The 17,578-nt window shown below is 36.8% G+C and overlaps 3 protein-coding genes across 4 annotated transcripts in view; all 3 read right to left on the bottom strand.

Moving 5' to 3' along the window:
* Positions 1-3,775, bottom strand: part of nectin3a (nectin cell adhesion molecule 3a) — a 36,908-nt gene extending 33,133 nt beyond the window's left edge. Inside the window, exon 1 of the mRNA XM_081370753.1 lies at positions 3,671-3,775. Coding sequence (XP_081226879.1) covers positions 3,671-3,761 — 91 coding nt within the window. The 5' untranslated portion in view covers positions 3,762-3,775. The remainder of the gene's footprint in view (positions 1-3,670) is intronic.
* A 1,173-nt stretch (positions 3,776-4,948) lies between these two features.
* On the bottom strand, positions 4,949-8,589 carry diabloa (diablo, IAP-binding mitochondrial protein a). Of its 2 annotated transcripts, none has more exons than XM_081370385.1 (6): positions 8,098-8,589; positions 7,849-7,975; positions 6,750-6,875; positions 6,552-6,662; positions 6,250-6,346; positions 4,949-6,145 (listed from the first exon to the last, which is right to left on the bottom strand). In XM_081370385.1, exons 1-6 carry the CDS (start codon positions 8,223-8,225, stop codon positions 5,940-5,942), a joined length of 795 nt encoding a protein of 264 aa, XP_081226511.1. In that variant the 5' UTR covers positions 8,226-8,589; the 3' UTR covers positions 4,949-5,939. The 2 variants fall into 2 exon arrangements, with proteins under 2 accessions (XP_081226511.1, XP_081226512.1); XM_081370386.1 differs by having other exon boundaries at positions 5,075-6,145; positions 6,750-6,872; positions 8,098-8,408.
* A 3,309-nt stretch (positions 8,590-11,898) lies between these two features.
* Positions 11,899-12,738, bottom strand: LOC308694071 (odorant receptor 131-2-like; the record flags this gene model as incomplete). The annotated part of the gene is made up of 1 exon (XM_081371331.1): positions 11,899-12,738. One exon carries the CDS (start codon positions 12,736-12,738, stop codon positions 11,899-11,901), a length of 840 nt encoding a protein of 279 aa, XP_081227457.1.
* Positions 12,739-17,578: the final 4,840 nt, after the last annotated feature.

The following is a 17,578-nucleotide window of genomic DNA, read 5'->3' as shown; positions in this document are numbered from 1 at the left end:
TCAGCCTGCAGTTATGTAGGCTAAGTGAGATTAAATTCAAGTACAAAGATGGGCTGGATGATGCGGTGCACATAACAAAGAGTCAGCCTGTCAAAATTGGCCCATGAAAGTATGCATGCATTCTGGATCATTATTGACATGCATTGGTCATTTCTATGTGCTATGCAAAGCAGCAAAAACTTAAATAGCCTTTTTGAGAGGGAAGTAAAAACAAAACAAAAAAACAATTAGCCTAATCACACTCTGGCTTATCCATTTAGCATGCAGCAATGAAATAACATAGGCTAACCTATATTTTTGTGATGCATCACCTGCATGATGAAGGAGCTGAGCTTGCATTGCTTTCACCTTGATCTAATTTGCTCGGTCAGGGTGACACTTGCTGACTGCATTTCTATAACATAGATCTCTCTCAATCTACAGCAGAGAGGCTATCAAAGACACCCTGTGTGTGTGTGTGTGTGTGTGTGTGTGTGTGTGTGTGTGTGTGTGTGTGTGTGTGTGTGTGTGTGTGTGTGTGTGTGTGTGTGTGTGTGTGTATGCTCTGTCCTTACGTGACCCTGGATTAGCCTGCATGTCATTTGCCGAAAGTGACTGCAGTGAATGGCCTGTCTACTAAATGTATACTCGAAATGACCCTTTGAAATCACTTTGCACAATACAGAAAAACACGTGAGGTAAACTGCTGATTTGACAAAGCCTCAAGTCTCATTCTCTCTTCAAATTACATACACATTGGATTTATGATTCATGCATGAAAAGACATTCATTGTCTAAAAGGAGGATTCATCTCCCCAGGCAAAATTGTTAAAATTAAAAGAACAAACAGTGTACTTACTTGTTATTTATTCTACTCTAATCATTGTATTTTTATAAATGTTATAAATATATATGCATATACCATTAATTGACCAGACTGATATATAAAACCACACAAAAAGTTTCAGAATCCCTTGAAATTGTCAACAAAAATAAACGTAAACTAAATTCAATCCAGTGATATAGTCTGTGATATAGTCTGGTACTGTTAATTCTACATCCATTTATTGCTTAAAGGTGCAGTAAGTGATTTCTGAGAAACACTGAAATCAACCCAAAACAAACACACCCCTCCCTTTATTGCTCCGCCCCCAAAATGCATGAACACGCAATGCAAGAGTGGATGTCTCTTTATCATAGCTAAAACGAAGCAAATTACTGCTTTGTGAAAATTAAAGCAAAGATGATGAACGTCAAGGGAGGAAAAAAAAGAACATACAGGGTATATACTAGCAAGAGTTGGTTGTTGGTTGCCAGCAGCACACCAGCTCCAGACTGACAATGACACTCAAAACTGTCCAGCTACTATAGCTAACATTACAACAACAGCATATCTTGGTTCTGTGAAACACAGCAAAACCAATGTTACTCACATATGGAGCATGAAACATCGCAACCTTGGCATCCGTGTTCAGGCCTTCCTGCTTCAGTCTCTCCAGCGCTGGAAAGCTTTTCAAATATTAACGAGGGTCCCAAAGCTCTTTCCTGATCAAAACCCTTTTTTCCATTGATATTCCTCTGACCTTTTCTCTTTAGTAATGTCTCTCAGCCATCTCTCTTTCTACAGTCTTTCTTCAAATCTCCCTCTTGCTCACTCTCTCTCCTCCCCCATCACGAGTGGACACGCCCCTTACTGCTGATTGGCTACAAGTGTGTTGTGGTGCTCAGTCTGATCCACTTTCAACAGTGTTTCTCAGAAATCGCTTATAGGAAGGGTGGGAAAATGGATGCAGCAAGCGCAAATAAAGCATTTGCTAAATGGTAGGGTTAAGTCATGGTATTTTGCTTTTGAGACTATATGCTAATGTTGAATCTGCATATAGTACATCTTACTGCATCTTTAAGTCAGTAGAAATGCTGACTTAAAGATGCAGTAAGATGCACTAGATGCAGATTCAACTTTAGCTTCTAGTCTGTCAAAGTGAACTACCAAGACCCATGACCTAAACCTACCATTTAGCAAATGCTTTATTTATGCTTAAAGTTGCTTGCTGCATCCATTTTTCCACCCTTCCCATTGGGCTACAAACGACTTGATTATAGTCATTCTGTGTGACATACAGTACCACTTCCTCTTGCAGTGTTTTACTAAGGGGCAGTCAGACAGTTTCTCCTATTTTAACCTAATATTTAAGGCAACAAAAGTGGAAGGTCCCACTGGCAGAGTGCCAAATAACAGGTCAATACGTCCAGACTCTGCGGCTTCAGTCCTTTTCCTTTCAGGCACTAAAGTATGCCCTCCACCCCTTGCCTAAACACACCCAACCTTTCACTTGTTCTACACCATTTACTCAAACACTTTACAACCATTCCAATTTGGTTCATCATTCTGGGTGTTTCAGCATAACTTGCATGAAACAGCCAAATCTGAAACTTCTCTGAACATAGAAGTAGTGTCCCAAATGACCTACTACTCTTGACTCTTCCAACAAATGTGAATGAATTTGAGAAGGTTATTTTGTCATCCAGGAGTCTGACAGCCCCTATACCGTTCTTCAAATAAAAATGCTAACAAAATGTGTAAAAACAACAACAACAACAACAACAACAGAAGATTATTGAATGCATCTTTAAAGTAATATAAAGCCATGTTTCTATTAACTAATATGGCAAGCCGCTTTAACATTTAATCCTTAAAACCTACTAGTATCTATTTTCATGCTACTATTACTTATTTTTTAGATACTAGTATCTATTCCATTAAGTACTAGTACTTATTCTTTAGGTACTGGTGCATATTCTTTAGATACTAGTACCATTTTAAAAGATACTAGTAGTTATTCATTAGATAGTTATTATTTTTTTAGAGACTGGTACTCATTCATAAGATACTAGTACCTATTAAATAGACACTAGTACTTATTTATTAGATACTAGTACTTATTCATTAGTTACTAGTCCTTATAATTAGATAATAGTTCTTATTCATTAGATACTAGTACTTATTTCGATAGTGACTAGTAACTATTCTTTTGTTACTAGTAACACATTTGAAATTTTTGCCATTGACTTCTATGGGGATCTGTCATTCAGATATCAACTTTTCAGTTCTGACTAGTATGTATTCCAATTGTGACTAGTACATATATATTAGATACAAGTAGTTATTCATTAGGTACTAGTACTTATTTTTTTAGATTCATTAGCTACTAGTACTTATTCAATAGATTAAAAAATAAGTACTAGTAGCATGAAAATAAAGACTAGTAGGTTTTAAGGATTTAAGAACTGTTTTTTCATCATGCATTCAATTCACAAAAACGTATATAATAAGTCCTTAGGAGGATTCTAAAGAAAATAATGCAAATGAAAGTGTTTTAAAGAAATTAATATCAGTACTTGGACACACGATTTGCTTGTAGGCTAATAATAAATCACAGTTTCATAGACCTAAGCATCTTAAGGTAAAAAAAAAACTCTGAAAATAAAATGACCAGCTTATTATTGTTAGTTTATTAACAGTTCATTTGAACTTTAACAGCTAACGGACCATTTTTACACATGGGCATACTATCGCAGACCCGATTCAAGCTCGCTAGGTAAACTTCACAGCAAAACTTGCATGTTAAACTTTAAGGTAAGTCCGATTCAAGATGACTTGTTATCATCCTGGAAAAGATAAAGTACCCACCGGTGCATACGCTCAATAGAAGTCCGAGGAGAGGTAGAAGCCCATTGAAAAACGTGCTATTCCCAAATATGTGTCTTACTTCCTCTGCCATGGTTTCTGACTGCAGTAGTGAGTTCCTCCTCATCTGTGTCTGATCCATACACACACACACACACACACACACACACACACACAGCAGCCGAACCGCGCGTGGGCGGAACCTTCAGTCCAGCAGTGGTTTGTTTCCGACTAAAAATAAACTCGTCAAAACCGCAGGGCATTGCTTGCAATGCAGTTAGAATTTACACTCGTTCAGAGACAAATGATTGATGGAAATATAATAGCAACAACTTCGAATTAATGGAAAAAACAAGGCTGCGCAAAGTTAAAAAGCAAAAGATTGTCCCGGGATATCTTTAGGATCTTTAGGATATCTTTAGGATCTTAAGCTCCTTTAATTGATATAGATATTCAATACACGCTGTGCATTCGAGTTGTCTTCAACTTCATTTGGTCGTGCTGGAATGCTTTTACTAAAATGTTCCCTGTTACATTACAAAACTGGACATATTGGAATGGCTTGGCTCAATGGGGTTCTGGGAGATGTCGCCCAGTTCACTCAGATTAAAGAGTGAGCCATGCTGGGCACGCTTTCCATGATCCTTGTGTTTTATTTATGTCTTCCAAGAGTGATAAATCCCCAGCTGAGTGGTGCCATTTACACCAATCAATCATTTTTATTGGTCCTCGATCTTCTGAATGTATGTTACTCCTCTAATGCAAAGACTTCTGGAACTCGATACACACACAGACAAATATTTTCGTAGAGTTCGTGAATCGTGGAGAAGAGAGAACATATCGAATTTAATTTACATTTTAAGCAATTTTTTAATAATTTCTAACGACATTAAATAATGTAGCATTGATAGTTTGTTTTTAAAGGTAGTTATTATTAAAGTGTCAGAGGGAAAGTTCGTAAAGGTCGAAAACTCTTTGGATTCTCGGTAATAAATACAGGCCATAAGCCTTAAAGGGATAGTTCACAAAGAAATTAAAATTTTGTCATTGCCCTCAAGTTGTTCCAATCCTGTATGAGTTTCTTTCTTCTGTTGAACATAAAAGAAGATATTTTAAAGAATGGTCTGGTTTCCAACATTCTTTAAAATATCTTCTTTTGTATTCAACAGAAGAAAGAAACTGACACTATGTACGCTGACACTGAATTAAACTTCAGTTTGAAGAACCTGTATTAAATACAGTTTGTATCAGTGTCAAATAAAAAAAAAGATAAACTTTTTAGGCTAAAAGACAGTCTCAGTAACCGCTGATTTATTATATGGGCAAATTATGCAATAAAAGTGAATAACTGAGGTTTCCATTCTGCATAACTTAAATTTTTGTGTCCAAACTAAGAAGTGTGTATTATCTCTTCAACATCTTTATTAGAGTTAATAATTGAAGGAACAGACTTCTGTATTGTAATTAGACTAAAATATTATTTTAGTCTAAACAATGTTTATTTCTGACATCATTCTCCCAAAAATTATTTTCCATAATAAAGCATGCCATCGCCCTCTGTTGGTTAAAACTTTGAACTTCAACATGAAACTCACTAAATTAAAGCATCTTTAACTGTAATTTAATGATACAACACATGATAATTATAATAAATGATAATGTCATTAAACAAGTTTATGTTTGAATGACACAAAATATTATAAATGTACAAATCAATTCACTGTCAAACAGCAAGGCACCATAATTCAGTTCCATTGAATGGAATTCAAACATTTGCAAAAACTGTTCTGAATAAATTTTCCATTTATTAAGATAATAAATAGCAGGTGAACTCTTAAAAATATAAAACAGATTGATTGCAACTTTGTAGAAATATATTGTAATATCACATCATCATGTGATATAATTTCAATGTTGCATTAACTCACATCATGTAATTGCATCAAAAAAATAAACAATATGAAAATATATACATATATACAAATACCAAAACAAATGTTATTTCCAAAGCAATCTATGGATCTTAGAAGTTGTGTTAACAAATTTAACAGGTAATACAAGTTAATTTAAATAAATTACATTTGTTGGACTTTAACCTGTTCTTTTGTTATGAACACATAATTGGATTAAATGAGGCCTTTAAAATCAGGACCTTTTAATTCCATAACCAATACATATTGCAAAATGCAAATGCATTTCAAGGTGCATTCTGGATTCAGTCATACTCATGGCTTGCTACAGAATTGCAAACTCGAGAACATTTGTATATTTTCTAGTCCTCACGAAGGTAGGCCTCTGGAATATCTTCCAGGTCATTAATGTTAATGCTGGACACATATTCAGCCATTCTCTGGATTTCTTCAGCTTTAGTCTCAGCCAGTTTTTTCTTTGCTTCTCTTGAGATCTTTCTAATCTCCTCCACTTTGGACTGTGCCGCCTGCAGGTTAGTCTTTGTTGCTGTGCATGCATGCTCTGCCCCTGTAAAAATATCAGGATCGAATCAATTCACAGCCTGGATCAATCTCGTACAAGAAGTGCTTTTTTAATGGATTGTAATAGATAAGGCCAATTGATAAACATACCTGAATTGTAGGCTGCCTCTGCTGACAACTCACAGATGTGGATGGCATTCATCCAGTTTGACTCAAAGCGTTTACATTCTTCCAATCTATCACTAACCTGACAAAAGAGAGAAACATCGTGAAAGCTCTGAAATGGAGTCCTCTTCAATCAGATAGAACTACTTCCGATATCAACAAGGTCTGCTAATCAGTCTTACTAATCATTATCCATGTTGTTGCAAAAGGTAAACAACACTTAGATAAACGAAAGCAGACCTTGTTCTACAAAATGTAAAAAAAACATTTAAAGGAACAGAATTTACCTCTACTCGCTGGCCAATGATCACCTGCCAAATGCTGTCCTCTTCAGCAGGGGTCAGTTTTCCTATTGAGGTAATGTATCGCTTCTGAAGGGCAATGAGTGTATGTAGTGCCTGAGAAAAGTTTAAACAATATTTTAGACATCAATCAAGTTTTACTGAGTGGACTATAGTTTTAAAATGCGGTTTTATAAGTATTACCTTTGCGTATTGTGTGTGGGCATCCACAAGGGCCAGCGTTGTCTGAGAGAGGTATGTGTTGGCACTGTCTGTGACCAGACAAGAGGCCCGACGAATCAGGGATTCATGCGAGAGGTTTTCAACCTGCTGGAGGAAAAAAGGGATGCGTTTCATTACACTTGCCAAGATGGTCAAGAATAAGATCGGGAACTATTTTTTGGATTTTTGTAAATGAGTCTCGAGTTGGTTCTTTTCAATGAATCAGAAATGTACAGTGTGACAAGCTCTGAGACAAATGACTCTTTTGAGCCGATTCTTTTTAGTTAATAAACAACACATAAAACTGAGTAAGAGCGGTTACTGAATTAACATACATTAACTAACTGACTCGCATAACCACAAATTTTATCATGTAGCCTAAAAAGTGGTATTCTCAGGGAAAGATGAATATGTAAATATATAATAAAGCACAAAGCTAGGGCAGTTATTTGATTAAAATGTCCCTTTATAAAATTTCAAATCTGCTATTTTGTTATGCTTAAATCAAACAAATTACAAAGTAATTGTAATAAATAATTATTGCATTCAATAAGAAAACCATTTGATTTGACAACAATTATTAAAAAGTAGAGAATCATTAAAGGGATAGTTCACCTAAAAATTTAAATTAGGTCATTATTTACGCACCCTCATGTTGTTCCAAACCTGTACGAGTTTCTTTCTTCTGTTGAACACAAAATAAGATATTTTAAAGAATGTTGGTAACAGTCGACTGTAGCCATTGACTTCCAGCAGGGAAAAAATGCTATGAGAGTCAATGGGGCCCATTAACTGTTTGATTACCCAACATTCTTCAAAAATATCGTTTTTTGTGTTCAACAGAAAAAGTAAACTAATACAGGTTTAGAACAACTTGAGGGTGATTGAATGTCAAAAATTTTATTTTTAGGTGAATTCAGGGTGATTGGGACATAATTTGTAAAGTGTCCCAATCAACCTGAATATTCACCCTAACTATCCCATGCTGTCAACGCTCGGCTCTCCATATGTGCGTTTTACAAGTTTGTCAATTGCTCAGTGTCTATAGCGTAAATGCACAATTTAAACATGCATTTGTTACCTGTGTGAAAGGAACCGCACAGAGGCCGCTGCCGACACTGAACGCGACTGCTTTGGATCGGGCACCCTCCGGCAGGCGCAGGAGACGCTGGTGAACGGAGCTGCTGCAGAACACATTGGTCTTGTCCCTTTGAGATAACAAAATAAATTAGACTGAGCATAAGACTTAATTTAAAATAATACCCTAACACGCATATCCACCACGACATTAAAATCGCCAAAAAAAAAAAAAAAAAACACGCAATCTTACTTGAGAAGTTGAACGCACGCAGCGCTGAGTCGCAGCACAGACATGTTTCTCCGGGCAACCAGGAAGTCGGTCCGACCTTTAAGAAGATTCCCACTAGCACACAAACCACAGTTTCTAAAAGCCTGCATATTGCCTTACAGTCTTTTACTAATAAAAAAAATAATATAGGCTATTCGTAGATTTATTCCTTAAGCCTGTTTGTCTTAAAGTAAAGCTCTTGCTATTTTTAAAGTTGACAGCACTGCCCACCAGTATTTATATACTTCTAAAGGACTCTGCCCTGCATGCAGTGTATTGATCCGTTTATTCGGACCTTTAATCTTGATTTTAGCGGTTTAAGTTCAAGGAAAGATAGGGTTTGACGCACATTTACACACTGCGTCAGCACAAAGGTTGTATAACAGGCTGTGGTAAACAGTGAGCAGTGGTTGTTTTGCAGTATGGTGACAGGACAGCTATCACAAAACAATGTGTATTGAGAACAGCTGCCATTGATGAGCATGGCCTGCACGTACAGTATAGGGTTGCCAATTTCAGAAAAGGAAATATGAGACAATCGTGGCCTTTAAAGGAAAATAAGTGACACTCAAAATTTTTGTAGGCTGTACTCAGTGTCTGTTAGGTTCTCAGATGGGCTATAGGCTAAACACATTTGTTTTGCTTAAACTATTTATACACAACTTCATCCAAAAAAAATAAAACATTTTAATGTCATAGAAATAAATGTTGCATAGGCCTACACACAAATCACTGAATGTTTTTGTTGCATTAGACACTATACCGTTCAAAAGTTTGGGGTCAGTAATAATAATTAATAATAATAATAATAATGATACATTTGTCAAAGTGACAGTAAATACATTTTAATATTAGAAAAGCTTTCTATTTCAGATTAATGCTGTTCTTTTGAACTTTCAATTGAGCAAGCTTGTCGCTCGTCTACATTTAAAATAACAAATAACGGCCTCTTTATCAGTGGTTAGATTCAATGAGCGGGACAAGAGAGGTCATGTATGGGAAAAATCAATAAGGCCCAATATAAGGGACGTTCCAGCTAATATGGGACAATTGGCAACCCTACCTACACGTCTAAAAGGGGTGTGGCAGAAAAACAAGTACACATGATAAGAAAAAAATACTTAGTGGGCAAAAATATATCTATTAAGGCAACATACGGAGCCAGCTACTGTGTGTTTACTTTGGTTTAGATAATTGAAGAAAGCTGTTGATAAACTAATTCAATCGATCTCAACCAAAAACTTTCAGCTTTGAATAGTAAGAGTGAATTAGTCAGAACAGTTTCTCAGCTCTTCCCCATCAAGTTGCTCATATTATATATATTATGTGGGCATAAATATTGGGAAACCTAATACCAATATGGACTGTAATGATATTGTATTCAATATACATTGTTGGTCCCCCATTTGCAGCCATAACAGCTTCCACTCTTATAAGGCTTTCCACAAGATTTCTTTGGGAAGTTTCTGAAGTTTCTGTGGGAATATTTGCCCATTCATCCAAAATAAAATTTGTGAGGTCAGGCACTGATGTTGGACAAGAAGGCAGTCTCGGATCCATTTCATCCCAACATGTTTGATGGGGTTGAAGTCGGGGCTCTGTGCGGGCCAGTGAAGTTCTTCCACACCAAACTCATCCAACCATGTCTTTACGGACTTTGCTTTGTGTATTGGCGCACAGTCATGCTGGAATAGAAAAGGGCCTTCCCCAAACTCTTACACAAAGTTGGAAGCATGGCATTGTTCAAAATGTCTTGGCATGTTGAAGCATTAAGATTTCCTTTCACTGGAAGTAATGGGCCTAGCACAACCCCTGAAAAACTAGATCATACCATTATTACCCCTCCACCAAACTTTACAGTTGGCACAATGAAGTCAGGCAGGTAACGTTCTCCTGGCATCTGTCCAAACCAGATTCACCCATTAGATTGCCAAACAGAGAAGCGCGATTTGTCACTCCACAGAACGTTTCCACTACTCCAGAGTCTAGTGGCGGCGTGCTTTACACCATTCCATCTGATGCTTAGCATTGTACTTGGTGATGCGAGGCTTGCATGCAACAGCTCAATCATGGAAAGCCAAATGTGCCCAAAACGGGGAAATTCACTGCTTTAATATAAATTTATATATATATATATACTGTAATTTTGGTTTTACATTATAAAGTATGTTCCTTACTGATTTGTATTCAAATATTTACGTGTTATAGACAAATAAAGTTTTTCTTCAAATGTGAAATATATGTGAAAATATATTTTAAAATATATTTTTTACCATGGGTATCAGCTGAGCATTGACAACTTTCCATGAACCTCAGCACTCGGTGACCCCGCTCTGTGACTTCACTTGGTCTTCATGTTAATAATTGTTTTCTATTTTATTATATTTTAGAATGTGTCCATTTCTCAGTGTCACATGATTCTTCATTCTAATATTATAATGTACACACACTTCCCTCCATATAGACATTTTATATATAAAATGTGTGAGTGTTTGGACATTTATGCAATTTTAGTTATAAGTTTAATTTACCATGATGAATGCAACTATGTCCCAATTATTTTCATTTTGGCCAGTATTGTTGCTGCACTTTTAAAAACATTTGTATCGTATAGAAAGTTCAGTTTGTCTGTTAGTTTTATGGTGAAAAAAACCATTTGGTACCAAAAAAAAAAAAAAAAAAAAAACGTAAAATTTACTCAACAAAAAGAAGAGAAAGTGATGAAACCTCTCAATGGAGTTCAGAAAGCACTTATCTCACGCAGTAGTATAAGAATGTACACATAAACAAAGAGTTTATAGAGCTCAGGGTTCAAACCACAAGAATACACAGAAATCACAATAAAGGCTGTTTGGAGGTCAGGATTGCATCATGTCACAGTGGCATGCAATGGCCACAAAACATTATACATATGTAACAAACATTTAGGCATTATCACTTTTAAGTTTTATTTGCATGGCATTTCTGTTAGGGTATTTGTTTATGTATTGTGCATACAGTACATGTCTGAGATGCTGAAACCACTCTGGTTCAGACTTAAAGGCTGTTTCTTTGTAATGTCATAATCTAATGATTGCAATGAACACATCTACTAATAGCGTGCTAAACAATGTTGTGAGTAATATGTGTATTATATTAAAGGAGATATGAGCCTTGCAGCATCACATAAACTGTACTGTTAAAGAAAAGAAAATAATGCTCAATCGAGCCAATAGAGGTCACTATTAAGCAATATACTGCTTCTGAGAGGCACCGACCTTATTGGCCAGACAAATACAAACTCTGGATGATTTTACATGGACTATAGTCACTCTTAAAAGGATAGTTCACCCAAAAATGAAAAAATTGTCATAATGTTGTTACAAATCTGTATGAATAGCCAGACAGTTGACGGTGCCCATCGACTTCCATAGTATTTTATGGAAATACTTTGACTCTGACTTCGATTTTACTATGGAAGTCAATGGCTACCAACATTCTTTAAAATATCTTCTTTTGTGTTCAACAGAAGAAAGAAACTCATACAGGTTTGGAACAATTTGAGAGTGAGGGTGAGGGTGGGTGAACTATCCCTTTAATGCATTTTTAAATGCAAAACTTGCTATGACATGAATTTAGGCATGTCAAAATCACAGGCACTTTTAAAACATTTACAAACCAAACATCTAGTTTGACTGAATTATTAAAAACTTTACTAAAAGATAATCATGATTGTTTAATTGTATCAGATGAGATGGTGTTGTTTTTGCATCTGAAATAGTAAGCCATAGCAGTATAGAATTTCTAAGTGATACTAAATGCCAGGAAATTTATAAATCGGACAGTCAGATATGATTGAATATCATACTGCATAACTACACTCTCAATGTAAGGGCACGTCACCTCGGCAGTACATAAAAACAGCTGAATTATGTGCAGGGAAATGGTGCGCTGCCCTTTTGAGGCTGACTTCTTATTGTCACCAGATGCTGCACGTGCAGCAAGGTATATCATTACATAACAAAAGGCTTCAATCATCAAAATAACCACAAGCCCCACAATGTACAACAGACCCCTAGCAAAGTGATGAATCTTTTCCGGAATCATAATCTCATAATGACAGTGTGTGAGCTGTGATAAGTATTCATGAGAGGCAGTGCTTACAAGAATGAACATATCAACAAAGGGGTTTATGGAGCTCAGGATCCAAATCATTAAAATCACCATTATGGCTCTTCTAGAGGTGGAGATCGCATGATGTCGGAGAGGCATGCAAATGGCCACATAGCGCTCCACGCACATGGCTGTAATAGTCAGTAGTGCAGATGCTGTGAGCACATCCATCAATATGCAGATGGGGATACAGAAATACAGCGGTATTAAAACTAAGTTGTATGATAAGAGCACAACAAAATCTGTCAGACAAAGAAACATTAGGTCTACGAGAAGAGAGTGACCAAACAATATATAGCGTGTCTCTGTTCTGAAAGTCTCTTTCTTGGAGAATATTAAGAGCATGAGGAAGATGAGGTAGATGAAGGGCCACATAAATATCTGGGTCAGCGCCAGTGAAATATTCCTCCGGACAGGGTCAACTTGGACCAATTGTATCTGTTCATCGACACTGGCATTCTGACTGGCCATTGTGCTCTCATCTGAGAGAAAATAAGACAGAAATTAGACAAACAAAAACACACAGCTTATTTGAGACATACCATGACTCATCCTTGAGAAATAAATAATCAACATTGATAATATGCATTATCAATAAGCTTCAAACCATTTATGTTGCAATAAAAAAACATGATTTCAGTTAACATAATTTCATTCTTGTATTTATGCAGATACAAATAAAGTGGAAAAAATGTGTGAATGAATGGACATTTATGCAATTAATGTTAAGTTATGTTTAATTTATAATGAATTAAACTGTCCCAATTTTATATAGAGATTTCATTGTGACATCTATTCTCAATATTTATAATATGCCTTATTAATAAGTTTCAAATATGTATGTAGCCATAAAAATTATATTTCAGTTTGCATACAGTAAATGAAGGTCATGAAATCAGTTAAAAATATCACCTTGCTTCATTACTTACTGACAGTAGGACTCTATTCTTGAGCCCTGGTCATCAAGTGTAATACATGCGCTGTGAACAAACATTTATATAGAGTTTGACAGAGTAAAACTCCTATGGATCTGCTTACTTGTTGACATCTAGAGCTAAATTTAAATTTGCTTGTGTTTAAGGGATAGACATGGAGTACTAAGACACAATCATGCATGTACATTTCTTTTATTTACAATATGTCATAAGAGTCAAAAGCTAGATTAGTGCACAAACTAGAGACTAAAAACTAAATTCAAACGAGCAGACAAATGGAATCTGATTCTGTTCCTCAATGGCATCTGTTTCTTTTCCATATGGCATTTCTAAAGCTACACTTTCTCTCCTTTTATGCTTTTCATTCTCTACCACTCAGGTAATACAGTTTACCACATGCATTCTGACTACAGCTAATTGTAAATCTATCTCAAATTTGTTACATGCACATATTTACAACCTTAAAAACATAACTGTTAATATATTGTTTCTCTAGTTAACATAATGAAGATACAGAGTTTTCGGTTATTTCAACAATCCTTCAACATGCACTGTATTGTTATACATCCCATGTTCTGTTGTGGACCTTAAGTTCGTCTCTTTGTTTCCTGTGCCATTTTTTTACCTACTGTATATGCCCCAAGCTTCAATAACCTTGAAGCTGGTCTTACCATTGACCGAAAGTCCTGTGGTCTCAGAGAACCTTCCTCTCTGTGTCTAGGCCAGAGTCCTGCTCAGGTTGTGTTTGGTAAACCTTCCATCTTGGCTCCTCCCTCTCTCGACTCCACCTTGGACCATTGGCCTTATGGCTTCACCGGGCTCCCTTGACCCTCTGGCTTCACTTCGATCGGACGTCGCCTCACCTACACCACTACCTTGAAAGCCATCTGCTGCGTGCCGTCTCTCCACCCCTACGGCTCCATCTGGCTCTGTCTTCCCTCTGGCTCCACCTCAGTCGCTCTGGCTCCACCTCAGACCTACGGTACCCTGGTTCCACCTCGGGGGTCATTGCCACGGCTCTGTCACGGCCCCTGAAGCCTGTGGTATCGTGCCTGTCCATCGGCTCTCTGTCTGCGCTTATTTAGACACTATACCATTCAAAAGTTTGGGGTCAGTAATAATAATTAAAAATAATAATAATAATGCATTACATTTGTCAAAGTGACAGTAAATACATTTTAATATTAGAAAAGCTTTCTATTTCAGATTAATGCTGTTCTTTTGAACTTTCAATTGAGCAAGCTTGTCGCTCGTCTACATTTAAAATAACAAATAACGGACACTTTATCAGCGGTTAGATTCAATGAGCGGGACAAGAGAGGTCATGTATGGGAAAAATCAATAAGGCCCAATATAAGGGACGTTCCAGCTAATATGGGACAATTGGCAACCCTACCTACACGTCTAAAAGGGGTGTGGCAGAAAAACAAGTACACATGATAAGAAAAAAATACTTAGTGGGCAAAAATATATCTATTAATATATCTATCTACTACTGTGTGTTTACTTTGGTTTAGATAATTTTAGAAAGCTCTTGATAAACTAATTCAATCGATCTCAACCAAAAACTTTCAGCTTTGAATAGTAAGAGTGAATTAGTCAGAACAGTTTCTCAGCTCTTCCCCATCAAGTTGCTCATATTATATATATTATATGGGCATAAAAATTGGGAAACCTAATACCAATATGGACTGTAATGATATTGTATTCAATATACATTGTTGGTCCCCCATTTGCAGCCATAACAGCTTCCACTCTTATAAGGCTTTCCACAAGATTTCTTTGGGAAGTTTCTAAAGTTTCTGTGGGAATATTTGCCCATTCATCCAGAATAAAATTTGTGAGGTCAGGCACTGATGTTGGACAAGAAGGCAGTCTCGGATCCATTTCATCCCAACATGTTTGATGGGGTTGAAGTTCTGTGGGCTCTGTGCGGGCCAGTGAATTTCTTCCACACCAAACTCATCCAACCATGTCTTTACGGACTTTGCTTTGTGTATTGGCGCACAGTCATGCTGGAATAGAAAAGGGCCTTCCCCAAACTCTTACAACAAAGTTGGAAGCATGGCATTGTCCAAAATGTCTTGGCATGTTGAAGCATTAAGATTTCCTTTCACTGGAAGTAATGGGCCTAGCATAACCCCTGAAAAACTAGATCATACCATTATTACCCCTCCACCAAACTTTACAGTTGGCACAATGAAGTCAGGCAGGTAACGTTCTCCTGGCATCTGTCCAAACCAGATTCACCCATTAGATTGCCAAACAGAGAAGCGCGATTTGTCACTCCACAGAACGTTTCCACTACTCCAGAGTCTAGTGGCGGCGTGCTTTACACCATTCCATCTGATGCTTAGCATTGTACTTGGTGATGCGAGGCTTGCATGCAACAGCTCAATCATGGAAAGACAAAAATGTGCCCAAAACGGGGAAATTCACTGCTTTATATATATATATATATATATATATATATATATATATATATATATATATATATATATATACAGGGACGTGCACAGGGGGGTTGCTCAGGTTGCCCGGGCAACTGCCCATATGCCCTTCTCGACTCACTTTGCCCTTCCGAGGGGGAAAAAATAAATAAATAAAAAGTGTTGCAGAAAAAAAAAAATGCAGAGTTTCACGTAGGCCTAGATAAAAAAAAATTCACTTCCATTCGGGCACCAAAAGTGAAAGTCAGTAGGGGAAGGGCAAACTCTGTTTACGTGGCTGCAGCGCTGCACGCGACCGGCACCTGAGCTGAGCCTGCATCAGCGGCCCTAGAAGGAGATTGTCGCGGTTGTCGGGTGAGACGACTCAACGTTGTCGGGAAAGGTGAGTTTGTGATGTATAACAAACGAACGATCATCATCAGGGTTCCAGACTGCGACCATTTTGAGAATGTGCGAGTTAAAAATTTATGTGGTCGCATTTGTGCGAGTGCATGGTCCTGTACTATTCAGTTAAATTCGCGCAATTTTCCTGCATTGAACTTGATTTAGCACCCGCCAAAGTGATTTTTTGTCCCGCCAAAGTCTTATTTGATCGGTGAGTAACGTTAATGTAGAACTGCTGCGCTTGTGACAGCTTGGGCGCATGTTTAACTGAAAGAACGAGCAGAGAGAGAGAGAGAGAGACTCGGTCGCGCGCGCGCACTCTCTCTCTTCGGAGCCAGGCGAAAGTGTAAACAAGACTTCACCGTCTCCAAACTCAGCGCTGTCTTGCTCTCTCTCCCTCGCACATATTAATCAAAATAAATCGACACGGTCGTAAGTTTCATGTGGAGCATTCTGAGATTTTTTTTTTTTCCTGAATTACCGCTGGGTGTGAATTGTGCTAAATAAGTTGCCTTATCTTCTCTGAAAAGCGTTCCGGACATTCAGCTGACATAAAACAAAACTTTAATTAAACGGGAAAAAAAAACTATCCAGCAGTGATGAAATGTTTTCTGTGTTGACACAAATCTTGGACGTGTCCATGTCCTAACTGCTGGGATAATCACAACGCGCATGACACGTCCAATTCGCGAACTAATGACTCCTTTGAACCGATTCATTTTAATGAATGGTTAAAATAACTGATCTTTCCAACAGTGAACTCAGTAGATGTATGAATCGGTGTATAACTAATCAGTAACACTTTACAATAAGGTTCTATTTATTACATAAATTACATAAAAAGTACAGTTTGCTTACTCAAGCTTAAGCTTTAAAATAAATAAAACCACTTTTTTTTTTTTTTTTTGAAAAGCATATGACTGTCTACATTTTTCCACACAGTGCTATCAAGAAGAATCGTTAAAGAATCGGATCGATAATCAGAATCGTCAGTGGCATTTTTATTGATAAAATCTGTGTTATTATTAGTAGTAGTTAAGGTGATTGAGTGCTGTATTTCAGTGTTTTACTTCTTTGTATATATATATATATTTTAATAAAGACCCTGTTATTCTCAGTCCTTCATAGCCCGTGAGTTTTTTCAGGGGTGCCCTTTTTTCAGGTCAGAGCAACTGCCCCTCAAAATTCCTGTGCACGTCCCTGTATATATATATATATATACACACATTTGGTTTTACATACTTTATAATGTAAAACCAAAATTTAAAAAAAAAAAAAATATATATATATATATATATATATTTACATTATACAGTATGTTCCTTACTGATTTGTATTCAAATATTCACGTGTTATAGACAAATAAAGTTTTTCTTCAAATGTGAAATATATGTGAAAACATATTTTAAAATATATTTTTTACCATGGGTATCAGCTGAGCATTGACAACTTTCCATGAACCTCAGCACTCGGTGACCCCGCTCTGTGACTTCACTTGGCCTTCATGTTAATAATTGTTTTCTATTTTATTATATTTTAGAA

Source organism: Scardinius erythrophthalmus (assembly GCF_964197995.2).
Source record: "Scardinius erythrophthalmus genome assembly, chromosome: 7".
Lineage (NCBI taxonomy): Eukaryota > Metazoa > Chordata > Actinopteri > Cypriniformes > Leuciscidae > Scardinius > Scardinius erythrophthalmus.
The sequence above is the reverse complement of the archived record's forward strand: the minus strand, read 5'-3'. Positions and strand labels throughout refer to the sequence as shown.